This window comes from Neodiprion pinetum, chromosome 3, assembly GCF_021155775.2.
Source record: "Neodiprion pinetum isolate iyNeoPine1 chromosome 3, iyNeoPine1.2, whole genome shotgun sequence".
Lineage (NCBI taxonomy): Eukaryota > Metazoa > Arthropoda > Insecta > Hymenoptera > Diprionidae > Neodiprion > Neodiprion pinetum.
The window spans coordinates 14,984,060-15,009,462 of record NC_060234.1 but is presented as its reverse complement, the minus strand read 5'-3'; the positions used below and the strand labels follow the sequence as shown (position 1 = coordinate 15,009,462).

The 25,403-nt window shown below is 42.3% G+C and overlaps 1 protein-coding gene across 3 annotated transcripts in view; it reads right to left on the bottom strand.

Moving 5' to 3' along the window:
- Nmdar2 (NMDA receptor 2) overlaps positions 1-25,403 on the bottom strand; it is a 1,937,843-nt gene that overhangs the window by 402,900 nt on the left and 1,509,540 nt on the right. For 2 of the 3 annotated variants that reach the window (XM_046618083.2, XM_069134407.1), the window contains one exon: positions 1,753-1,869. The exons of the other annotated variant lie outside the window; for it this stretch is intronic. In XM_046618083.2, coding sequence (XP_046474039.1) covers positions 1,753-1,869 — 117 coding nt within the window. The remainder of the gene's footprint in view (positions 1-1,752; positions 1,870-25,403) is intronic. 3 annotated transcript variants of the gene reach the window in all.

Sequence of the window (25,403 nt, the reverse complement as noted above, 5' to 3'; positions counted from 1 at the left end):
CGATTCTGTCTTTTCCTTGGTTCCTTGCAATTTCCTTGCGAACATCTTGCCACGAAATCTAATACTTGAGAAGTATTATGCCTACTGAGGGACGCTACACCATAGAGCGAATAAAAACCACGTTTTTGCCAAGTTCTGTTGCCAGAGATGGTGAGACCTACTAAACTACCGTGTTCTTTATTTATTTTTTTTTTCTTCTGTTACTGCATTTTCCATTGAAAATTTGCAAACAGCTTTCGTGGCTTGGTTATTGTTTTCCAGGATGCCGTCATCGAAGTGTTTAAAAACAAGATTCGGCAGTTCCATTAGTGAGAAAAAATTCCAAATTTCACTCAAACCAATTCCGAGTAATCGAAAAACACAAGTTATTTGACGGTTCAAACAGTAAGCTTGCTGAGCTTCGACGATTTTGAGGTTTACCACGACTATTGTGGGCTTACACTTGTCATCAAAAACAGTATTTGAAAACCTAGCCCAGCAATATTCACTTTTGTTAACTTTTCATTTCAGTTGCTCAGCTAACATTTTATAATCTCAATGATAGCGGAAAAGTAAGTTCACGATGCGATAGCCGAATGACGCATCTATTTTCTTATCCGAGATCTTGTGTTTTCATTATTCTCGCCGATGTTCAAAGATTCGGTCAACGTCACCTAATTTTTTTCATCGTGGCCAGGATATCCAAGAAAATCCTTTGAACTCTTGCGGCAGGAATACGTTGGCTTGAGCCATTTCGTAGCGTCTTTATAGGAGCGTTTAAAAAAAAACAACAAAAAATGTTGTATTCTTCTTAACGCTACCCGATAAAATGCCTGTTTGGGACCTAAAAAATAACCTGTCAAAATATTAGCCACGTATATTATACGTAAGAACTGGTGCGATTGAATTTTGGTTTTTTTGTTTCACTTTTTCCTAAAAATCGCCCAAAATATAACATATATTACAAAAAGTCTGACAAGATCTTTTTTTAAGAAATTCAATTTACCGTGGAGAAAGTGTCTTGTGATTTTTTTATATATTGCGTATTTATCAAGACATTTACAAAATTCAAAATTACAACTTCAAATATTGACTTTTCGTTTCCAAAATGATTTTTTTTTTAATCTTCTTGAGGTCTCATATATTAATTTTCAATTCTCAATAAAAAAATAAATTTCATATCGAAACCTAAATTTTGTTGATCGACTCTGAATTGACAAAAAAAAAACAACACGTCTTTATGACCTGCATATCGATCTGTACAGTAGCACTGACTGCAAACACCTAAATAATGCCGACAAACATCGGCTTTACTTTATTGAGATAAGCAGCTGCAAAAATCTACCTCCGAGAATACCTAGGAGAACAAAATTATATTCGAAAAATTCATTTGTTCAAAATACTTGCTCAGACAAATGGGTATTGCTCTAAGGTAAGATACAGAGGAGGCAAAATACACCGTGAAGCGTGGAAGGCAGAACGCCCCGGGATGTTCTGACCTGCTCTACTAAAATTGTCACAATTTGGTCAATGTTTGGAATTTTCTTCAAATCTTTATTTCAAATGAAAGATAAGACCGCAGGCAACAAGATAATGAAATAAACTAAGTATAGATTTTTTTTCAAATTTCAAGGTTATGCATACATCTTGAGAAACCAATTCCAATTCAACGCCTTTTTTAATTTATTTTCTGTGTTACAATCTCATTTTGTGTAAAGCAATGATCTCTTCCCTGAATATCTCTGTCATAGACTTTTCAAGGTAGCAACTTACGGATTGAAGTACGGCGGTAGCGAACGGGCGGCTGCCATTGCAAATAGTGAGTCGTGTGTAGAATAGTCCGCTGTCGGAAGGCATCCTCTCCACCAGCTGAGCTTTGTCGGTTTGCTCCTTAAAGAACCCGATAGCAATCTGTTATCCACTATGGCGCTTCATTTAATCGACTTCTACTCACAAAAGACACCACGCTGAATGTTTTGTGAATTAAGATGAGCTTCAAATACAGTATAACCTCGATTAGCCGGGGAGAACAAGACAGTGAGCGACTCGGAGAAATAAATTCCATGGATGTTCCGAACAGGACTCCATAGTTTCTTGGATTCGAAAAACCGTTAATAATTATTGTAACATGTATCCATAACAGTGACATGTGAATTAAAAAGAATCATTTAGAACCATGAGACCGTCATTATAACACTGTAAACTACATATGCAGATAATCAATTGACGAATATTTCGTAGCAGGCCCGGTTAATCTGGATCCAACATGAATCACACCGGATAATCGAGGTTCCATAGTAAATTAAACGAAGTGAGTTTCATTCGTAGAATTTTACGTAGTCAAGGTTTATAAATATTTCAAGTTTGAAAAGTTTCGCCTATACCGCTTGTGACAGCGATCAAAATAAAATCATTCGTATTGATACACAAAAAATTAACTGGTGATAAACATTCATGTAATATCTTTCAAACAAAGCAACTTCTTTGAGTAGTACAGTACGATACAGTACAGTACTGTACCGAGGCGAAATTATGAAAGTTAGCAGGCTCAATGACCCTCACGCGTCTGTGCGTGCGCAAGATGATTCAACTTTATTGTTCGGCTAGATGTGCGCACCCAACTTCTTCTACGTTGATGCGCACACGGGGTACCCGTTTAATTTAGTTTAATTACTGTTTGAGTTCAGATGGGAACAGAATCATTATAAATTGATTTACTTTATTATGTAAACATGATCAAAAAGTGATTAAGCTATACATACGTTTAAAACTAGCGTATAGTTTCCTCAAAGAGAGATCAGTGGAGGAGATTTCGAGCGCTCCACAGCCATTTATTGACTTTATCGAGCAGTAGATGTTCCAAATGTTTGTGGAAGTTGTAGTTAGATAGCGTCCCCCCCTTTCCAAGTTGACAAAGGCCCAGCAGTGACACATTTGCTCAGAAGGGAACATTTATTAACATTAACATTGATTTACAGATGAATATATCAAAGTTTTCACTACTGGGTACCCGGGTACCCTGGGTGTCCCCTGGCACTAACCGTAATTTAAGTTCATTTTTTCATTGCAAAGAATTATTTTTTTCCAAATAAGGCTGTAGGAATCTCTTCGTGAAGAGTTGAACTTGCTAGATCCAGAGGCTTAGATCGAAAAAAAAAATTCAAATAATTACACGTAAAAATGTGACGAGGTAGGCATCCGGGTACCCGGGTGCAAACATTAGGTTTGAACGATTTTTGGTAAATTTTTGACTGATTCAGATTAACAGATTTTTTATTTGGACTTGGTGCATCACAATACGTGAGGAATAAATGTAATCATGTTTAATCCATTATTTTTATTACTGTACATACAATTCATAGAAATGTTTAGGGAGTTTTTACAATTTATTTATATTTTTAAGGGCCTACAAGCAAAACAAACTTCAGATTTATATTCAGCGGATCGAATCACATGTAAAACTGATATGATTTATATTTAGAAATTTTTTTTATCAGCAGAACTGCAGTTTTTTCCATTTTTTACGGGTTTTTTTTTACTTTTCTCAACATTTTGAGGGTGTACGGACCAAACGGACCTCGGATTCAGATTCAGCGCGTCAGAGTACATGAAAGTAGGTGGGTCTGTTCAAATATACAGACCACTTTTTTTTGTGGGCCGATGTTTTCAGAGCCTTTAATTAGGCCCCACATCAATACGATCGATGCACATAAAGACGAAATATATCAATTCTAATATTTCTAACATTGTAGAAATCGTCAGTTCGATTAAGAATTTTCGTCGTCTTTAGTCCAAACACTTTTTGGTGTATATAGATATAGAATCAGTGCTAAATGCGATGACAATAATCGTTATCACGAGTAAAGTGGGGCTACTTGTGCGACGTCATCTCTATATGGCCGAATCGGCCGAACGTACCAAATGGATTCACACTTCACACGTGTTTACATGGAAGTATAATAAAAATGAGCGCATTGTTATTAAACAAAGATCACAATCATAATATCACGCTTGTCGCTTGAATGTAATTTGTGATTTTACAAAAGCGACAGCATTATATCATGGAACATGATTAAAGGCCAGAAAGTGATTATGATGTGTAGTGTGTAGTCCAGGCGCATGTAGTAATAAACATATTCACAACACGTCGGAAAATTTCTTTGTATAAGTAGTGTTTTGTATAATTATCGACATTGGTTTTCGAAAGGCAACCTCGGCTGCTACACCATCAACAATGTCTCAAAAATTGATGTGGGTATGACGGCAATGTTTTTCGATAAAAAAAAACGAAAAAAAAATTTTGCCGTAGCCAAAACGTACAAAGCGACAGCAAACAGTTAAGTAATGCTTTATCATTCATATATTTCAGTATATCTTATTAGTAAAAATTCATTCAAATTCCAAAAACGTCCTTCACGTGGTTTTCGAAAGTGCATTACAACCTCAAAATGAACATAAATCGCAATCTACTTCATTTATTGTGTTTTCTATGTCCTTCCTTATACCGAGGAGAGAGAACAGAAATTATTTATTTATTTATATATCAACGAGCATCTACATTTTCCACATATATAACCTAACAGATATACTTGTTACGTAGGGGTGAGAGTGTACTGAGTGGTGGTAGTTAATGATTAATTGAATAATCAAGCTCCCACGTAACGACAATGAATAAATATTAAAACTAAGAAAAGACCTACCTTCCGATAAGCCGGTAATTTGTAGGGTCGTGTTGCTATAGTCCTGCACAGGTCTGTAAGGTTTGTTTCAATTGTTGAGGAAATTTTATAATAATGAAAATGGGAAAAAGGTCGTTCAAAATAAATGGTTTAATATGATTTAACTGGTAAAAGATGAAGTATATTCTGTATGATTTGGTCATTGAAATGTCTGATAACAATGAATGGTGATAATGACATAAAAGCCGAAAGTAACAATTTATAAAGCGTTTGAGTTTATATAACGGTCCACGCCGACAGACGAATTTATATTCAAATGCAGAGAAGCTGCAGAATCACTAAATTTGACCGTTTGCGGGTTTTGGCAAATTATCTGTTATTCTATTTTAAAGGATATTATTATTTGGTACCAGGAACATCTACTCTGAACGATGGTTATAACTAACTGGTCGTGATTATTCGATATTGTATCTCTCTTTTTAGATTATCTTAAATCAATTATATATCCTGTTGTTAATGCTTGTTGGTTAAATCTTGGAAATAGTAAGTATGATTTAATTGGGGGTAGTGAAGCTAGCCACCAATTCTAGACTTGCTTTTAAATGAATATTACTGAAGTAAATCCTGATTATAAAGGTAAAACAAGAATTCGTTCAATTTCGAAGATTAAAACTCGGATTGACTTATCTTTAGGTAAATCGGTTGACGAGATTGAGAGCCGGCGGATCGTGTCGGTCTGCGTCAGTAGAATTCTGGACCAGGGCCTCACCTCAAGTTCGGAAGAGTTGATGAATCGAACGATGTTGAACGTCGGTCACTTAGTCTTTGTGGATTTAGAATAATACCTTACTATCGAAACTATGGTTGAAAGTGTCAATTTGCTGATTCTGATATATGTTAAAGATGATTCCAAACATTATTTATTACAAACGCCAATGTAGTTATTATTATTAGCACTTAAAATTACCTGATTCGGTTGAATCAGGGCCGAACTCAATTTAATTACGGAAAATGGAATGGCATAAAAATATCTATTCTCGAAATGATGAGATTTAGTAAAGCACAGAAAAGGTGGAAACGTAGAAGATAGTGAGTCTTTTGCAGCTAACAGAATAACTGCATGCTCTAATTTGACGAATTAGCGCGAGACTTAGGGCCGGTCACAAATGAGATTTTCCGAACGCTACTATTGCTCAAGAAGGTCTAATACGGGTTGACGTCCACGCACCTCGCGACTTGATAGACGAAAGACGCGGCTTCTTGGGCCCGAGGGTCCAAGGAGCTGCAGTTGTAATAAGTTACAACGGTAATTAGCCAATGAGGTGCGAGGGCGACCTCCTGGCGCCCAAATCCACATGGTCAGCATTACTTCATGCTCTTCGACGGTGTTCCGACGATTCTCAATCTCGTCAGTGACACATTAAAAATATGAACAAGAGATATTTACATACAATGTTTACACATTCATTCATACATTCTAATAAGTAATCTATTTCAATTTGGTGTTTCCAAAGGTAGTGGTTTATCCTAATTATTGGTTATAGTTTTAACTTGAAAAGAGGGATATTTCCAAACTGAGCGCTACTGATGCTAATTCAGCAGTCCCTTATCTCCGTTCTTTGTACCAGTTAAATAGAAGAAAGTTGAACCTTGTACTCGGGATCATTGTTGGTCTCTACGTGACGTTTTCCAGGAGGGGTGGAACTCGCCGGTTCAGGCAATACGATATTTTAATGTTGTTTATGGCCATAACCGTTACGGTATTGAAAGCTAATTGTGGGAATTACTTCCACATGTTGAGGGTCATATAGATTTTGAAAAAAGTACGCCGAAGCAATGTCCCGGACGTAACACACTGTTTATGTAATTAGGTCTGCAAAAGAAAGTGAAGCATCGACGAGGTACATCCATGTGCGTCGCTTAGCTCAGCATATACCGTAGAACAAAAATCAGTCTAGAGAACAAAGTTCGAAGCAATTCGTACGTTGGACATCGAGAGTCGACGTAGTTAATGAATTAAAAAAAATTGTAGAATGTCCCAAGTGTGTGGCAGTAGACGGTATGTTCAAAGTAATACGTTTTGGCATAAAACATGTGTAAAGCACCATGAATTCAGTGTCTTGTCTGACAGGTGGATGCAAGTGTGCTGTTGCCGCTTTCATGAAAGTTCACTGAAGAAGCCTAGATCCGACACCTATAGAAGTTAGCTGATATTGGCAAAAATCGAAGGACAAGGGTTGGATTATACGGAAAACTAGGCTCTCATTGAACAACTCATTCTGTGAACAAACCTTCAGTTCCGTGACACATGATGCGAATGAACGGATGGAAAAAATATCAGAGCCAGTGTTACAAAGTTTTTAAATATAGAAATAAAAAAGGGTGTGTGTCAGCTCTGACGCACGACTGGAGTATACTCCTTACGAAGGATAATTATGATTTTATCGAATGGAAAAAGAGGGTAAATGAACGCATCTTCCAAAATGATATGAGAAACAAACATATATATGTAATTATTCGGATTATTTATATCACTTCAATAAAAGCGTATTACAGTTATTAAAGTATGTTAAACGACGATGACGACGATGATGATGACTGCAAGTGGCGGGGGGGTTAAATCCCTCGCTCGAGACGCGACGACGCTGCGTACATCGAGTAAGTGGAAGGGGACTAAAGTTAACACAGGACCAATTGATGGCCCCCGAGGCGGCCTCAGGAGGCGGATTTGGCGTGAAAACCCGGTTCGATCGGGAAGTGACGATCCCGGGGTTTCCTGGTAAGTCGGAGGGGACGGAAGTCGGCACAGGCCCGATGAAAGGCCCCCGAGGTGACCTCAGGGGCCGTGCTATGTTCCGGCACGGTACGGGAAGTCGCGCCCCCGAAAGGCTCTGAGCATTCAGAAACTTTTATGGAGATGCACAAGGGTAACAACAATATACCTCAGGTGGTAGCCCCAGCACAGAGAAAATCCACCCTGGGTTCCGACCGGGTGAAAGCCCCAGCGGCCCATGGCAGCGGCATGGATTCTAAGGGCCGCAAATTGTGCAAAGACCTGGCGACGAAGACTGCAACGAAGACAGCGGACACGAAAACTGGAACAGCGGACAGGACAACACTGGGACAACTACGACGAGATAGGACGGACAGCGTGTCGAGCACGAACAGTGGAGCGAGTTGCGCTTCCGCTGTGTCCACGATCGGCACGGAGACACGAATCACGGACGATATGGACCTAACGGACGTATTGTTACTGATTCACAGGACAGTGAAAAGGATGGCCGAGGCAGCGGCCATCCAAAATAAACATGAATATGTCTATAAAACAGGGCATAAAGACTACCCTCGAGGCTGCCGACGTTGCGCTGAACAGGCGCGCCAAAGCAGCCGCGACCGAACACAAGACGGACAACGAGACGACGGAAACGAACGTAGAGACGGAACAACTGACACAAAACACTCCGGGGACTAAACGAAAACGGGAGGTGACTGGAACTACTCCGGAATCCTCTCAAAAGAGGGCAATGGTTGCGGAACCGGCCGCTGACTGGCAGACCGTGACGACGAGGAAAAAAAAAAGGAACGGAAGACGTGGACGGACGCGACAACAGACACGACGGCCGGGGCTGTGGGGCGCAGAGCGGCTCCCAAACATTGGGGAACGGCTGTGCTCGTCGCACCCGACAACGACACAACGTACTCCGATATCGTCAGGAGGATACGGACAACGGTCGACCCTGCGAAGAGTCACGTTGAAGCGACGACGAAGATGAAGACAGACGCCAACGGACGAGACGGCCTCCGACGCGTCCTGTAGGACGCAGTCGGAGACGCAGGCTGCGTCAGCGCCGGGACCTCCAGAGTACAGCTGGAGATCGTGGACCTTGACTGTGTCACGACCAGAAACGACGTGATACAGGTACTGCGACGAGGAACGGGATGAGACGCGGACTTTGGGGTCCACATCTTCGGTCGGAATCGGGCCGAGCAGTTTATGGCCGTATGCGACCTAGAGTCGCAGGAAGTCAGAGCGCTGCTCGGCCGGGGACAAGTCGGGATTAGATGGGTGGGGTGCCGCGTCCGACCACGACTGACGGTGACAAAATGCCACAAGTGCCTGGAATACGGGCACACGAAGGCAAAATGCACAAGCACAGACCGGACGAAGTGCTGCAGGAAATGTGGCGAGACGGGACACTACGCCACGGACTGTAAGAACAGACCGGCCTGCCTACTGTGCGCCGAGGCGGGCCACGGCGATGCGTCGCATCTCGCGGGCTTCGGGAGGTGCGCGGTGTACCGTCGTGCGCTGGAGAAGTGCGGGAGGCGGGCCGGAAGACGGACAGGATAGTTCGAAGTAACCTGAACCGCAGTAGGACAGCAGACATGCTACTACCACAGATAGCAGACGAACACGACGCCGACATTCTGATCCTATGCAAGCCGTACAGGATGCGACAATCGCAGGATTGGATCACGAGCGAGACCAAGACATCAGCTATCTAGGTGACGGGCGCTGCCCGAGCCCGGATAACCGCTCGTGGCGTCGGGGACTACTACGTCTGGGCTAGGGTGGGCGCTGTCACTTACGTCAGCGTCGACCTGACCCCAAACTGTGCCACGGCGGAGTTCCTGGCGAACGTTGCGCTCCTCGAGGACGGACTCAGGGACCTACCCGGGGACCTCGTGGTCGTGGGGGACCTCAACCCGAGGATGGTCGAGTGGGGCATGACGGAAACGAACAGACGTGGACGGCTGCTGCTGGAGATGGCCGCAAGGCTAGATCTAGTAGTGGCAAATACAGGAGACGTACCAACGTACAGACGGCCGGGATTCGGAGACTCCATCCCGGACGTAACGATGACGACGGACAGAATTCTTCCACGGGTAGGGCGGCGGCAGGTGTTCGAGGGTTACACGGCCAGCGATCATCAGTACATCGCTCCCAAAGTGGCAAAAGAGACAAGGACGGCACGGGCGAGGATCCAGCACCCTTCGCGGTGGATCGTAGACAAACTCGACGTACCGAAGTTTTCGGCGGAACTGGCGGCAGCACCGGCCCCGATTACCGACGTCCCCCTAGAGCTGACTGGCCAGCAAAGGGCGAAAAGCCTGGCAGACGAGACGGCCAAACTGACGACGTGGCTGTGCGATAGCACAATGCGAAAATGACAGTACGGACGCAACAGACCACCACAATACTGGTGGACGAACGAGATAGCCGAGCTGTGGAAGAGTTGCCTGGCAATACAACGACGGGTTACGAGGACTGGCGGGAGACCTGAGAGGGAAACCCTTCAGGCCGAGTACAAGACCGAACGGAAACCACTGACGTACGCCATTAGAGACAGCAAGACGCAATGCTGGAAGAAGCTCTGCCAGGAGGTGAACCGCGATCCCTGGGGTGCCGGTTACAAGATTGTGACCGGTAGGCTGTGAGCCCGGATCCCGCCAGAACTTAAGGATGTTGAAACCGCACGACGGATCGTCAACGGACTGTTTTCGACGCACCCGACGCGTACAGACGCGACGAACGACGACGAGACGGCGGCGCCCCCCGTCTTCACCGCCGAGGAGCTCGTCGGAGCGACCAAAGCTATGAAGAGGGCTAAGGCGCCAGGACCGGACGGGGTACTGGTGGAGGTTTTTCGGCTGATAGCGAGCCTGAGGCCGGAGATACTTCTCGACCTCTACAACACGTGCCTTATGACAGGGACATTCAGCGACCGGTGGAAGGTGGCGAAGTTGGTCCTTATCCCAAAGAGTAAGAGTGACCCCAGCACGCAGTCGGCCTACTGGCCGTTGAGCTTACTGAACACGACGGGGAAACTGTACGAACAGCTTCTGCGACCACGACCCACGGACGCGATACAGGACGGCGGAGGCCTCTCGGATCAGCAGTTGGGCTTCCCGAGGGGTCGATCAACGATTGGAGCGATCCAAGAGGTGGTTGACTCCTTCCGGTCGACAGACACCCATTGCCCCGCTGCACGACCCGTTGCGCTGCTGGTGACACTGGACGTTAAGAACGCGTTCAACTCGGCCAGGTGGGTGGATATCCTAGAATCGCTAAGAGACGACTACGGGGTCCCGCCTTACCTGCTCCGGGTTGTTGAAGACCACCTTTGAAACAGACGACTCACGTACGAAACGACCGAAGGTCAAGTGACGCGACAGATCACCGCGGGGGTCGCTCAAGTTTCCATACTGGGACCTGACTTCTGGAACGGGATCTATGACTGCCTGCTCAGACTGCAGCTCCCGCTCGGCGTTCGCCTAGTCGCTTACGCTGACGAAGTGGCGGCGGTGATAGTCGAGCGCACTCCAGATCTGGCACAATACGCATTGAATCCGACAATGAGACGAGCTGGACAGTGGATGACTGACCATGGACTGCAACTCGCGACGGAAAAGACAGAACTGGTGGTTCTCACCAGAAGACGAATACCGACCACACTACTTATGACGGTCGGGACGGACGGGATCGAGACCAGAGGGGAAGCCAAGTATCTGGAGCTGATCCTGGATACGAAGATGACGTCCTGGCCTCACATACAACGAACGGCTCAGAAGGTGGCTGAAAGGATAGCATCCCTAAGCTGCCTGATGACAAACACAAACGGACCGAGACCGGGGAGACGGAGACTTTTGATATCGACGGTGAACTCGATCCTCCTCCACGGTGCAGAGATCTGGGCAGACTCCCTGAAGACTAAGAAATACTTTAACGCGATGACGACGGTACGAAGATGAAGCGCGTTAAGGATCGCTTGTTCCTATCGGACGGTCTCAGTATAAGCCGTTCTGGTGATGGCAGCCGTGATTTCCATAGACCTTCTTGCGTTCGAGCGCAAGAGCGTCTACGGAAGAGACACGGACGTGACCCGACGGGATGCGGCAACGACGGAAAGAGACGCGACGATACAGACGTGGCAAGAACGGTGGACGGAAAAAACGACAGGAAACTGGACGAGACGACTTATTAAGGACCTGAGACCGTGGATTCAGAGGGGGTTTGGGGATGTGAATAGTCACGTCTTCCAGCTTCTGACGGGTCACGGTTCTTTTAAACGGTACGTACACAATTTGAACCGAGTACGGACGCCCAACTGTACGTACTGCGGACACGGACGGGACGATGCGGAACACACGTTCTTCGAATGTGACCGCTGGACAGAACTGAGACAGAGACTGGAGACGGTCGTGGGAGGCATCACTTCCGACAACATTGTCGGGGTGATGCTCCATAGTACAAAAAGGTGGCAGCAAGTTGGCACCTACACCGAGACAATCTTACGACGCTGCGACGGAAGAACGCGGACGGCTGCCTAACGTAACGTAACTGACGGACAGCCTGCACTGGACGGACGGACGGACTGACAAGACTGACACAGACAGAGCCCCAACCAGAAGTAATATCACCATAGTTCCTGGCTGGGGGCGTTGCACAGGAGGTGGCGGTTTAGTGGGTAGGCCACTCTGGAGTCCCACATCCGCGGTAGCCCGTATGACTGGCGTGAATCCATCACTTGGATTCCGCAACTTCTAGGAAAAAAAAAAAAACAACAACAACAACAACGATGACGACGACGACAACAATAATAATAATAAATGCTACCATATGTATTTATTACACAGCATGCATACCCTGTATTCGACAGCAGTATACAAGTTGCGGCAGAACTTTGTAATACGCAGGCACACAAACACGCGTACAAACATACGCACACATTGAACTCTTAGACCAGAGGTAGTAAACCATACAGTGAAACTACGGAGCATCGCACCAAGAGGAGGCCCCGAGTATAAGATACGCTGTGTAATGTATTCCATCTTATTCTTTTGCACGTTCAATCCTACAGATATATATGTTTATCTTCTTCTACGTAACGCCTCAAGCTTCCGATTGTTACACTTGATTTCACTCCTCATAAAATTTCCGCACCGGGCCTTATAACTCAAATCGTTTCTTGAGGAGTAAGCTCCAAAACAATTTTTTAAATAAATCTAGAGGGCTTCTAAGCCTACGTGCGCTAGTCGCTGTCTTAATAATAACAATAACTTAGAAACTAAGAACAGAATTTGACCTGACGCTCTGACCGCGATCGTCCTCTATGGTATTGCTCTAATCACCACCTTGACTACTATACTCAAGGGCAGGAAAAAATAAACTACATCTGGTCACATGGGCCGCGTTAGTCGCAATCTCAATTATTACCTTAACGAATATTTTCTTACGCCTACTTAGTTACAACTTATTACCACTCATCCGAGCTTAATTTTCTCCGCGACGTCTTAACGCGGTTCGCGAGTTTAAACGCTTCCCATTTGACGATTCGAACCTACCCGAGAGGTGATATTTTATTTTAATGGACTCGATGTGACCCCGTGCAACGGAATTTGGTTACACTCAATTTAAGACAATAATGCCTCGGCTCACACCCGTGGCTCTACTCGACCTACTCGATCACAACAAATTGGCTCTACTTTATTACGCGCAACTCAGGCTACGGTCACCAAGCAGAGGTATCGTCCAAAGAATTTCGAGTACTTTAGATAACGCAAATCCTCGATACTATCCGTTCCTCGGCAAGCCGTTATTTAATGACTCTCGAAATTCTTTCGCGAGAATATTAACAGCGCTTACCGCTCCACATTCAGCTCATGAACGCACCAACTCCCTCGTGATCCTTGACGGCCGTCATCCTCGCAACCACACAAATTTTGGGAAAAAGAAAAACAAGAAACTCGAATCTAACTCGACTTTCGCAAATCGTCTTCTGCCTCTGTCAATCGCCAGAACTGGAGTGCCTTAGCATGGCCGATCGGCCGCAACGCCGATCTCGCTACGCTATTCCCTTCGTGACGTCATGACCCCTACAATGCATAACATCGATCAGTTATTGATTTCGGGGATTTCGCAACTTGGCGCGCACCTGTCGTCGCTTAGCGGCGCAGAACTTAACGCGAGATCGCGATGTCGTCTTCCGCGCAGCTCTATGGTGTCCCGGGGTTGGGCGGGGTGGTGCTCACTTGTCGCTGGATGGTCTCTCGCGGCTGCCTTGATCCGGTGTAGGCGAGGTGAGCGGGGAGGCTGGGGCGCGCCGGCCGTCAGCGGGAATCGCGTCCGCCTTGGATTCCCGCGCTGCAGGGATCTGCGTTGGCTCCCCTTCCGCTGCCTCGACATCCTTACCGCGAGATTGTCACTACTCCGCCTCGCCGAAATATCCTCGATGTCGCAGTTGGCGGCTAGCCGTTGGCCGATGTACTCCAAAAACAAAGAAAAAAAAAACAAAACCCTGCAATATCTCGATCGTGATTCGCTACTGCGCACAGTGGTCCCAAACCCCGAAAAGCTGGCCAAAAGTCGAAAACGTTTTCAATTCGGGTGAAAGTCTGTACTCGGGGGTTTTCGGGGTCGCTGATTGCGAATACGAAGTCAAAATGTAGAAAAACAAAATGGCGGATCCAATATGGCGGAAAATTTCATCAAAAACTTTTTTAATTCTGGTGAAAGTCTGTACTCGGGAATTTTAGAAATTATGATTGTGAATAAATAAAATAGATAATGTAATGACAGTTGACATTCGAAGATTTGGGAAGGAGAGGATTGGAATACAGTAATTAATCATTATTACAATGACAATGAATATTTATAATATATTTCTTTCATTCTTTTATTTTTAATCGTTATAATTTGAGCATTTCTTACAATTAATCGCTGTCCTGCGAACTATCATCATCATCCGATATATCGCTCGTGTTATTTGAAAAAATCTGACTTGATTTTGCAACTGAAAGTGGAATCAATAGTTTAACCGCGTATGGAGATCACGATCTTAGTTTCTTCGCAGGAAGTTTTCGCAAACTGGATATTATTGGATCTGACGTTACTCAAAGTTTGCAAAAAATTTCTTCCATGTTTTTGATGCGGTTCAATTTTTTTGACACCTCCTTTCCAACAATGTTAGTGACAACGTTGATATTTTCGTTTAATACCGATTTCAAAAATACGAAAATTTCCTTCTTCGTGGAAGAAATCGCTTCCGTATTATCCAAATTTTCTGTAGAAAATGGAAAAATAACTTTAATAGAAGAATTATCTTTATCAATTTTCTACAAACACTATTACACACGCGAGAATTATGAAAAACTGCAGAAAGTGCACACTAGGGTGGTCCTCGTTGAGGAAATGTTGTTTTTTCTTTTGAAAATAGTGCTTAATCGATTTCAAATAAATAGGTAAAAATTAAAATTTCCTACAAATTTTCCAAGCGGCATTTTCCATTACACGTATTTCCCATTTAAAACTTTCACTGCAGGGAGTAGGGGGGGGGGGGGAGGCAGGATACAATTAAAATATCGAACTAAAATTTAGCATGAATTTTTACTTATTTATTTGAAATCGATTAAGCACCATTTTTAAAAGAAAAAAGAACATCTCCTAAACAAGGACTACCATAGTGCTCACTTCATTGCATAAAAAGTATCCCCAAAAACCGAAGTCGCAGCCAGATGCAGCTAATTTTTGGATATGTTTTGAAGAAATGTCTAAGCAACAGTTTCCAGTAGTTTCAGAGAAAAATTCGATGAGGGTTTTGACTTATTGCTTTTTCTAACACGACATTTCAGAACACAACTAAGAAAAATACCACTACTTTTATTAATAACATACTATTTCATACATTGTTAACAATAATTTCGAACAACACATTCAAATTGTACTTACTGTCCGGAGAAGAATCCATTTTGTAGAATCAAAATCCGTTCAGTTTTCACGATTCTATACGTGTCCCAACTTTGTCTTACTTTCGACGCGCGACGAGTAACCGATGCAGCTGCTCCAACGCTCACGAACGGAATGCGTTCCCAAGCCAGGTAAGGATGCTCCCCCTTTCTTAACGGTCATAATACATACTAGGGGTACAACTACAACTATTCCAACCATTGAAAGTCCCTAGAAAAAGTATTTTTTTTCGATTTTCAGCCAGCTTTTCCGGGTTTGGGACCACTGTGCTGCGTCCCCGTCGAAGCTCGGATGCATGACCTCTAACCATGGGTTTCGCCGAGGGTTCAGGAAGCATTTTGTAGCGGGCATACATAAACGGAAATGCCACGTTACAATTAATATGCAATGCAATGGCGATGAGACTCGAAAATAGAGAGTATCAAAACGCGCATAATTATTAGTTCATAGATGAACGACGCAAATGAAGACTGTGCTGACACACGTAATAGAATATAATTTGCAAATTCTTCTTCGATAGAATGGTTGTGTTACACTTAATTCAAAAAGTAGTTGTGTCACGTCTAACCTAATTTTTATACCGAATTGTAAATACATTCAGGGAGCGGCGATAAAGATATTATAATTACTAGAAAAGATTGTGGAGAATTTGACAGCTGCCTCGTACTCTAGTTTTGATGAAGTCTTTAACTTAATTGACGTTGTTTTCAAAAAAACACGTTAAGTGTACAGAATATAAGCACCCAGGTATGATATTGATAATAACGTAATCAGATACGTATATCATGTAGCGAATGTATTTTATTGCCTGACCGTCGCTGAGCAAGCTTATAGAATCCAACTCGGTGATGAAAGTGCCGCTCGGAAAACAGTATCTGACACAGCCAAGAGATTTTATATGATAAATATTTGAAAAATTACAGAAACCTTGGGTGCCTTCAAACTCCGCAAATAGGTCATCGTAACTTCAAGTATGTGAAGCGATCAACACAACACAGAGTGCTCATTGTATCGAGCATGGTCAGGTGGATAAAGTCAAACTAACAAAGTCCATCTTCATAATTGTAATCAATCTTTCGGGATACAAGGCTTATAAGGCTTTGAACAAGCGAACTCAGCAATATGAATCTCAGCACAAATTCATAAAGGCCATAGGGCAATAAGCATAGTGAATCGGCCCCCGAAGAATATCTGGATCATCATTTGAGGCTACGTTGATACCAATAAGATACGTTGATCCTGCAAGTTTCAAATCTTAATCTACTTTGGTTTTTGAATAAATCCAGAAAAATAAAAAATCAGACATTTTTATTTTTTTAAAAGCGGCTCGACCGATTCGGATAAAATTTGGTCACATCATAGAACTATATAAAGGCTACGATCAAGAACAAGAACAACTTATAATCTTTGTAATAACCATTTGAAACAGGTGATTTTTCTCGAAATTTTTTTTTCTCCATGATAACGTTTTCGTACAATTTTGAAACAAATTTTTTTTTATAACTTTTTCGATGAAAAATAACCGCTCAAATCCACAAATTGATCGAAAAGGTACGCCATATTGAAAATAATAAAAAGTTGATTTTTTTATTTAATAACCGATTTATTTCAATGTTTTTACCCTAGAAACACTAGAAAAGAAGGTTATTCGATCACTTTATAAGTGCAGATAACTTATCGTCCTATGGCCTTTGTCTTATTCTTCCGTTATTATATCCCGAGCTATCGTCATTTTTTTTTTCTATCAATTAGCGATAAGGTTCTCACTCTTGCTTCATAAACAGAATAATAATTCGCGTAGCGTCATTTGCAACTTGGGTAAGATCGCGTCGCCCAGTGACGTGTAGTTTTAAGTAAATTCTTGCATTATATCGCTTCGGCTACGCTCATTTTTCGCTGCTAATTATCGTCTCTCGTTTTGAAGTTACCGTTTGATTCGTTCTATCGAAATTTCTGTGAACTATTATTGCCTGTTTTATTAACTACCGCTATCGTTGCCATTTAATTTGACTGAGCTGAATTTGTAACCTACTCGACAATATATGACTGATTGACCCATTCATTTTCCCTGACTTTAGTATATTCTTCATTTCTTTATTTCTTCAATCCTTTAATTGTATTAGCTGCCTTGAATACCGCCATTCTACCAGTTCATATAAGTACCTGAGCCTAGCCAGCCATAGTTCTCTAGTTATTTTTCGTATTGTTTTGTAGTTTTCTTATTGATTCGTATTATTGTTTGAAATTCAACGCTAAAGCGTCTGCCGCCCAACGTATTTGATTTTGTTATAGTTTAGTTGTTCAGAGTAATTGGAAAATAGCGTCAAAGTTTCAACGGTAACTTTTCATCCGAGGGTAAAAGAAATTAGCGTTGCAATATATATATAGACTAGGGAGAGAGACCTTGCTGCCCGCGCGCTTAGCGCGCCAACTCCCATTTTTGGGTTTGGTTGGGAGGCGGGAGGGAAGGCGGTGAGAGGTCAGATTTTTGTAGGTATAAGGATATGTATGTATAGAGGGTTACGTATTTAATCCCTGATTCCTAGGCGGATGTACACTTGGGGAAAATGAATCTGAGATGGCTAATGTTTCACACTAGACAGTTAAGTTGGCAGCACAGAAAACTTACAGCGCCATATCCGGCCGAGCGCGAGACAAACTCAATCTCAATAAACATAACATAACTCATGACCGTCGAATCTAACCTTAGAATATCGCGGGGATAATGACTTGATGGATTGACATGTAAATCGGTTATAACATAATTGTAATTGATGTTAATTCGAAAAAAGTCGAAATTAATGAGTGAACAAAATTTACCTGGAGTCTAAAATATTATTGGATGTAAAAATAGTTGATTCGGGATGGAGGAGTCTAACTAATTTAATAGAAAAAATGACCGTGTCACTCAATTAAACTCAAGTCATTTCCCCCTCGAAGAATACAAACGGCCAAAAGTTCATTTTCCAGCGAAACGAACAAGTTTGCCTAGGTGCTCAGAAAAATGTGTAATTGTCGAAGTTTGAAACGGAAATGAGGAATCAAGTCTGAAGAAATGAAAGAAGAAATTGAAACCTCAAGTTTTACGGTAAGATGATTTTATAACAATACAATTTAATTAGGTAATGTAAGTTACGCTATGTGTGAAAAACATGATCTTTGTGGATTTTCTACTGCTTCCGCAGGGAAGCTGCAAACGACAGACACATTGGTCACAGCCTGTCGACGATGGTAGATGTTTCAACTCAGAAGCGATTGAATCTCATCGCAGAAAGGTTTTGAGGATAAAAAAGGTAATGTAATGACTGTTGACTCTCGATGCTCGAGATTTCTTTTTATTTGTTAAACAGACTTTTGGAGCACGTAACCACAAGCTGGTAATAGATAACAATGACGACGTACAGATGATTGGATTTTATTCTTACATTTATCAAACTTCCAAAATGTCTTTAATCCAGGCTTACAATACATGCTCAGACTGCTCATCGTCTCTCAACATACAACTTTCGTATCATTTTTCACACATAGCGTAACTTGCATTACCTAATTGAATTGTATTGTTATAAAATCATCTTACCTTAAAACTTCAGGTTTCAATTTCTTTTTTATCTCTTCAGACTTGATTCCTCATTTCTGTTTCAAACTTCGACAATCACACATTTTTCTGAGCACTCTACGCAAACTTGTTCGTTTCGCTGGAAATGAACTTTCGCCTGTTTGTATTCTTCGAGGGGGAAATAACTTGAGTTTAATTGAGTGACACGGTCATTTTTTCCATTAAATTAGTTAGACTCTTTCACCCCGAATCAACTATTTTCACATCCAATAATATTTTAGACTCCAGGTAAATTTTGTTCACCCATTAATTTCGACTTTTTTCGAATTAACATCAATTACAACTATGTTATAACCGATTTACACGTCAATCCATCAAGTCATTATCCCCGCGATATTCTAAGGTTAGATTCGACGGTCATGAGTTATGTTATGTTTATTGATATTGAGTTTGTTTTGAGCTTGGCCGACTATGGCGCTGTAGGTTTCCTGTGCTGCCAACTTATCTGTCCAGTCCGAAAAATAAACCGTCTCAGATTCATTGTGCCCAAGTTTAAAGACAAAAGGTGAAGGCTCAAGTCTTTATAGGTGTTGCGGTATACTGTATGTAGGGTGAAGGGTTAAATCAGTAAAAGTATAATAGTGTATACGTAAGATAAAGGGTTAAATCTTTACAGATATATGCGTATGGTGAAGGGTTGAATCTTCATAGCTTTAAGGGCATATACGTAAGTTGAAGGGTTCAGTCTTCACAGGTATAATGGTATATACGTGGCATGAAAAGTTAAATCTTTATAGCCATATAGGCATAAGTGTAGGATAAGGAGTTGAATCTGCATAGGTATGTAGGTATATACGTAAGGTGAAGGGTTGAATTTTCACATGTATAATTTGTCACGTGGATTTTTCCCGTACCTCGGCCACTCGAAGAAAATGACCGAGAACTTACCGGGTACACAATAATTCGGCGTCCCGCGATGTAAGCTGGATCTAAAAACAATATCGCGAAATGCTGTTGGGCGCCTGGCGTGATTAACACGCCACGAAATCGATAATGCGCCATACCTCAGGAATATTTTCGGTAGCTCAGCGGTAATTTTTGGAGAGAGAGAGGGAGACTCAACTAAAACCTGCGATTCTACTCATCTCTCTCAACGACTCAAAAGTTACTCTACTCCATCACGTGCACTCAGGATACAGTCGTCAAGGAAAAGAATCGGCAAAAGAATTTCGAGTATTCTTCTACAACGCAAATCCAAAACGGCAGTCCGTGATTCGGCTAGCCCCTTTCGCAATTATTCTCGAAATTCAATCGCGGGGATATAAGCAGCGCTTATCTTCTGCATCCTCGCAACCCACTCTTCATCCCCCTTGCAATTTTTAGGCGGCTCCATTACTTCGTGACACTCCCAAAACGTGACTATCTAGCACGACCGCCAGAAATAGAGTGGTTTCAAAAACCTACGACCTGCCGCAACACGGATCTTGATACGCTATCCCATACGTGACATCATACCCCCAAGAATACCCAATAATCGACTCGTCATTGATTTCGTCGATTGCGCAACTGGACGCGCAGCTTGAATAGCATCGCGGCGCAAAACTTAACGCTAAAACGCAATTTCATCCTCCGAGCAGCTCCATGACGTCTTGGTGGTAAGCGTGGCGCTCCCTTGTCGCTAGTCGGTCCGTCGCGAACTCACCGGTCAATTGTGGGCGGGATGAAGGGGGAAAGGCTCCGGCGCGCAAGCTGCCAGCGGGAATCGCGTCCGCATTGGATTCCCGCGATGCGGGGATCTTCATTGGCGCCCCGTCCGCAGCCTCGAAATTCTTCTATCGTAATCGTCGCTAGTCCGCCACTCCGCAGTTTTTTCGAATTTGATGCCGACTTCCTGCCTGATACCGTTGTAGCTCGAAAAATAAAGAAACAAAAAAAAACCAAAATATCTTACAGTATTCGCTAAAGTGTCCCCTCTCGTAGTCTTGAATGCGTGACTCTAGTTTTGACGCTCTTTTACAAAGACTTCGCGATCCAATCTTTTAAACCCCTAAATTTTGGTTCCGCCCAGGGTTCAAGGAGCCCTTTGTGATAAGCATCAAAAATGCCACGTTACAAATGGTATAATGTATAATGATAGTTATGACGTGGCATTTGCTTATGCACGTTCCAAACGGCTTCCCGAACCCTAGGTGGAACCCAAAATTAGGGATTTTGCGATCGCTAATAATTCCGTAAAAGAGCGCCAGGACGAAGGTCACGCATCCGAGATTCTGAGATGGGACATTCTACAATTTGGCGGATAAGACTTCTCAGGATTTTTGTTTATTTTTTTTATTTCGAGAAAATGCAACACCATACACGGGATTAGCGGCAAATTCAACAGCGTCATAGGACCACAGTCGCGGAGGATCGCGATGAGAGGAGGGCTTCACAGGATGCTAAGGAGAGAGTGCCAACGCAGAGCTCTGCTGCGAGGGAAACTAACACTAGGGCGGACGAGACTCCCGTTAGTGGCTGGCGAGCCGTAGCCTCCCCTGGCCACGCTGACGTCATGTAACCTCGCGAAGCCGTCACCACGCCACTGCCGAACGATGGAAAATCGAAGAAACATACAGCCAATCAGAGTTTCGCGACAGCGGAAGTCAACGATAGCGATAAGTTGGGCTACAACAATATCGTGACATGAAAACCAATTAGATCGGGAGAATTTTTTGTGATCGATTGCGCCTATGTTAGAAGCATGTTCTAATTTCGGCTCCTCGTAGCGAAGCTATTCACTTGAGTCCTGGCGACATTTCGCGATAGACGCTTGCAACGTTTCCTTACTTGCTAGAACAAAAAGAGTGATTTTGTGCGAAGGATGGCGGAAACCGGCGTGGGTACTTTTTGCTGTGATTACGAAGCGGTAAGCGCTGTTAATTCTTTCGAACATATTTCGAGGACGATTTAGATCGGCGCACCGATCAACGGTTGGCCAGTTAATCATTGAGTTAGTAGCGTACTCGAAATTTGTTTGCCGATCTCCTTGTTTGATGGCCGTAGCCTGAGTTCTCGCGATAACGCGTAGAGCAAATTTGGTTTGTGTACGGTATAGAGTAGAATCACTTTTGTCTTTCCAGTTGAGTGCAGCCAAATTCCGCTGCACGGGGGTCTCGTTGAGTCAGCTTATGTAAAAGTGTCACCACTCGTGTAGGTCGCGTATCGTCGTACATGAGCGCTTGGTTTAGCGGAGCGACTTGTCAACTTTGGGTAATTGCGGATACGAATCAATTTCGGATGCGTTACGATCAGCGTCATACGATTAACATTAAGAAAAGTGTGATTATAAATGATAATTAGACTTGCGGTTAACGCATCGAGTCATAGCTGGTTTTTGAAATTTTAGCCGTTAGCGTATTAGAAGGCTGCGGTAAGCGCTATAGTTTAGTCAAGGACGATAGCGGTTAGCGCGTCGAGTGAGATCTTATTTAGTTTTTGTCTAGTGGTTTATTCGTAACTTTGGCGATTGGCGCTGTATTTAGTAGAGGACGATTGCTGTTGGCGCGTCGGTTTAGATTTTGTTTTTGGTTTTTGTTTTATTGTTCATTATTAAGGAGGTGACTAGCCCAAATAGGCTTAAGTCTTCTTATATAGTTGACTTTTCTCAGTTCTTTTTATTTGATTTTGGATCGCGAATTTCGAATTTCGAATTATTCTTTTTTTTTTTGTTCTTGTATCATCGCTGCCGGAATATATATTATTTTGTTTTTGTTAAATGACGTGTTGTTGTCGGGTGTCTCCCTCTCTCTCCAAAAATTACTTCTTCCCTCTCCGCGGTACTGAGTTGCCGGGTTAATTCCCGATGTCTAGCGAATTAACAATTCCGAGGCGTGTTAACCACGCCAGACACCCAACAGAATCTCGCGATATCTTTGGTAAGGTCCAGTTCTTCAGCTTACATTGCGGGCCGCCGAATTATTGTGTACGCGGTAAGTTCTCGGTCATTTTTCCGAGTGACCAAGGTACAGGAAAAAGCCACGTCACAATACGTAGGGTAAAGGATTAAATCGTCGTAGCCATAATAGGCATAAGCGTTACAAAGGTCAAATGTCGATTAATGGTCGAAAGTCGAAGGTCGATCGAAGGTCGAAAATCGGAAGTAAATGTCGAAATCGAAGGTCGCTTATCAAAAATCGTAATCGAAAATCGAAAATCGAAAATTGAAGGTCGAGAGTCGAGGCTCGATGATCAAAGGGTGAAGGGTTAAATGGGCGGAGGGTAGGCGGCGGATGGAATATCTGGGGTGGGGAAGGAAGAGAAGGAGGGTGGAAAGAATCTGTGAAGGTATAAGGGCATATACATATAAGTGGTTCGAGGTTAAACCTGTCAAGATCTGAAGGTATATACGTGGGACAGATTTGATCAATCTTCCGCGCGCGCGCGCGTGTGTGTGTGTGGAGAGGATCACAACCCACCCCAAAGCTCTACTAAAAAACTGCCCCCCCACCCCAAGGAAATGTTCAGTTAACGAACTTTCATTTTGTTGTTCAATTATTTTATTATTTTAAACTTTAAAAATTATGAAGCATAGACGTACGCGGATAGAGAGTTAGGGTATTCTCTCTTTTACTCTGAACATGTGGCGGCATCGCAGTAGAACTAGCGATACTACGTTTTGTAATCCTCTCGAATGAGACCAGCATATAATTTAGATCGAACTTCACTCCAGGTAAGTTCGTTTGATCTATCAATTATAACTTCGCCCTTACTATGCACAATCCAATGGAAGGGCTGAAAGACACATACAGACAGCAATACAAATATTTAAAAAAGTAAGGAGAGATAATAAATAGATAAATTCAATTTTACTACTCTATAGAAATACACCAGTTTTCAATCATGTTTCTCCAACTGAAATCTTAATGTCAAGAAAACTCAGATCAAACGTACTCTGCACCACAAAAATGTTGAAACCAAAAATATTGATAGGATATAACAAAAAAGAAAGATCAGAAAAACAAAAGACACAACAGAAATATTATAATAAAATAGGCGTAAAAAACTTATCAACAATATCAAACAAAACTAGAGAGTTCATACAAGTAACATCAAAAGCAAACTGGTCACCAGAAATAATTTTTAAAAAAACTATAGACAGGACTTATAAAGTATTGTAACGTTTCAGGACATTACGCAATAAATATGGGTTCGCGAGTTTATTTAGAGAATCAATTAAAGGCGCAAATAAAGTGTTGAGGAAAAGCTTTACTAGCATAGTACGTGTTTTCGGTTTAAAGTCTGAAACAAGACTGTTTTTACAATAATGCTGGTTGACGCAGCAACCTTATTCTTTTTAAAGACATAAGACGTTTATAAACTTCTTTTATCTATGATGGCTACTAGATCATTAAAAAGGGGGTCAAACGGATGATTCCATCCTTTGTAACAGTATTATTGGATAACGGATCAGTAATAGTTAGAAATAGAAAAGTGATCAAGCCAATAAAAGTGACAAAGGGTACTAAAGAAATTAGAAGGCAGGAAGAGAAGGAAGAAAACAGTATGAAACATTATTTAGAATTAGAACCTAATATAGTTATAGATGATAGAAAAAACTTAGAGATGAAAAGCTCACAGGATGAGGAATCAGATACAGAGTTTGAAAGTTCGGAAAGTTCAGATACTGAAAACGAGGTAGTTGTAAGAAACGTGAAAACAACGGCTTCTGGAAATGTGATAAAACTACCTCAAAGACTGAATTGGTAACTAGTATAGATAAGATCTAAAAACAAGAAGAATTTAAAATTTGTATCTAAGAAAAGTGTTAACTTTGTACTTGACAAAGAATTATAATATGTACCAAGATTAAAATACGTACCAAGTGTAAAATGCATTAAGAAAGGAGGATGTGGAGACATCTATCGTTAGCTTAAGAGAACTATGTAAAAGGAACTTAAATAAACCAGATCACATCAGGAACTCATCGTGTGTGGTTAACTTATGTGCCATTGGGGCAGCAATCTCGCGTACTCAATGATAGCACAGTCTCTGCCAAAAGATATTCTTCAAATTGTAAATTTCCATCTTCATCTATATAATAAGAACTTCATAGTTCTTCATTTAGGTTTATCCACACTTTTTTGTCTGATGTCTTTTTTACAGTGTAGTTCTTACCTTTTTATATGTGTTAATATTTGTTAATTCTGTGTGTTGTCCCACTAGTTGGTATTGCTCTGGGATAGCATAAGTTTTTTCTTCAGCTGTAGTGATTGAGGTTAGGTCCATCTAATTTGTCTTTCAGTCTGCACTTCCTTTCACCACAAATTCGAATTTCAGTTTGTCCATCTTTACAGTAAATGAAATTGTCGTTTTATAATGTATTTATAATCCTTCTTCCCTTTTTTGATCTGGATCGAAAATAAGAATAAACAGTTTTGTAACAGGACAAGTGGTTAAATACACG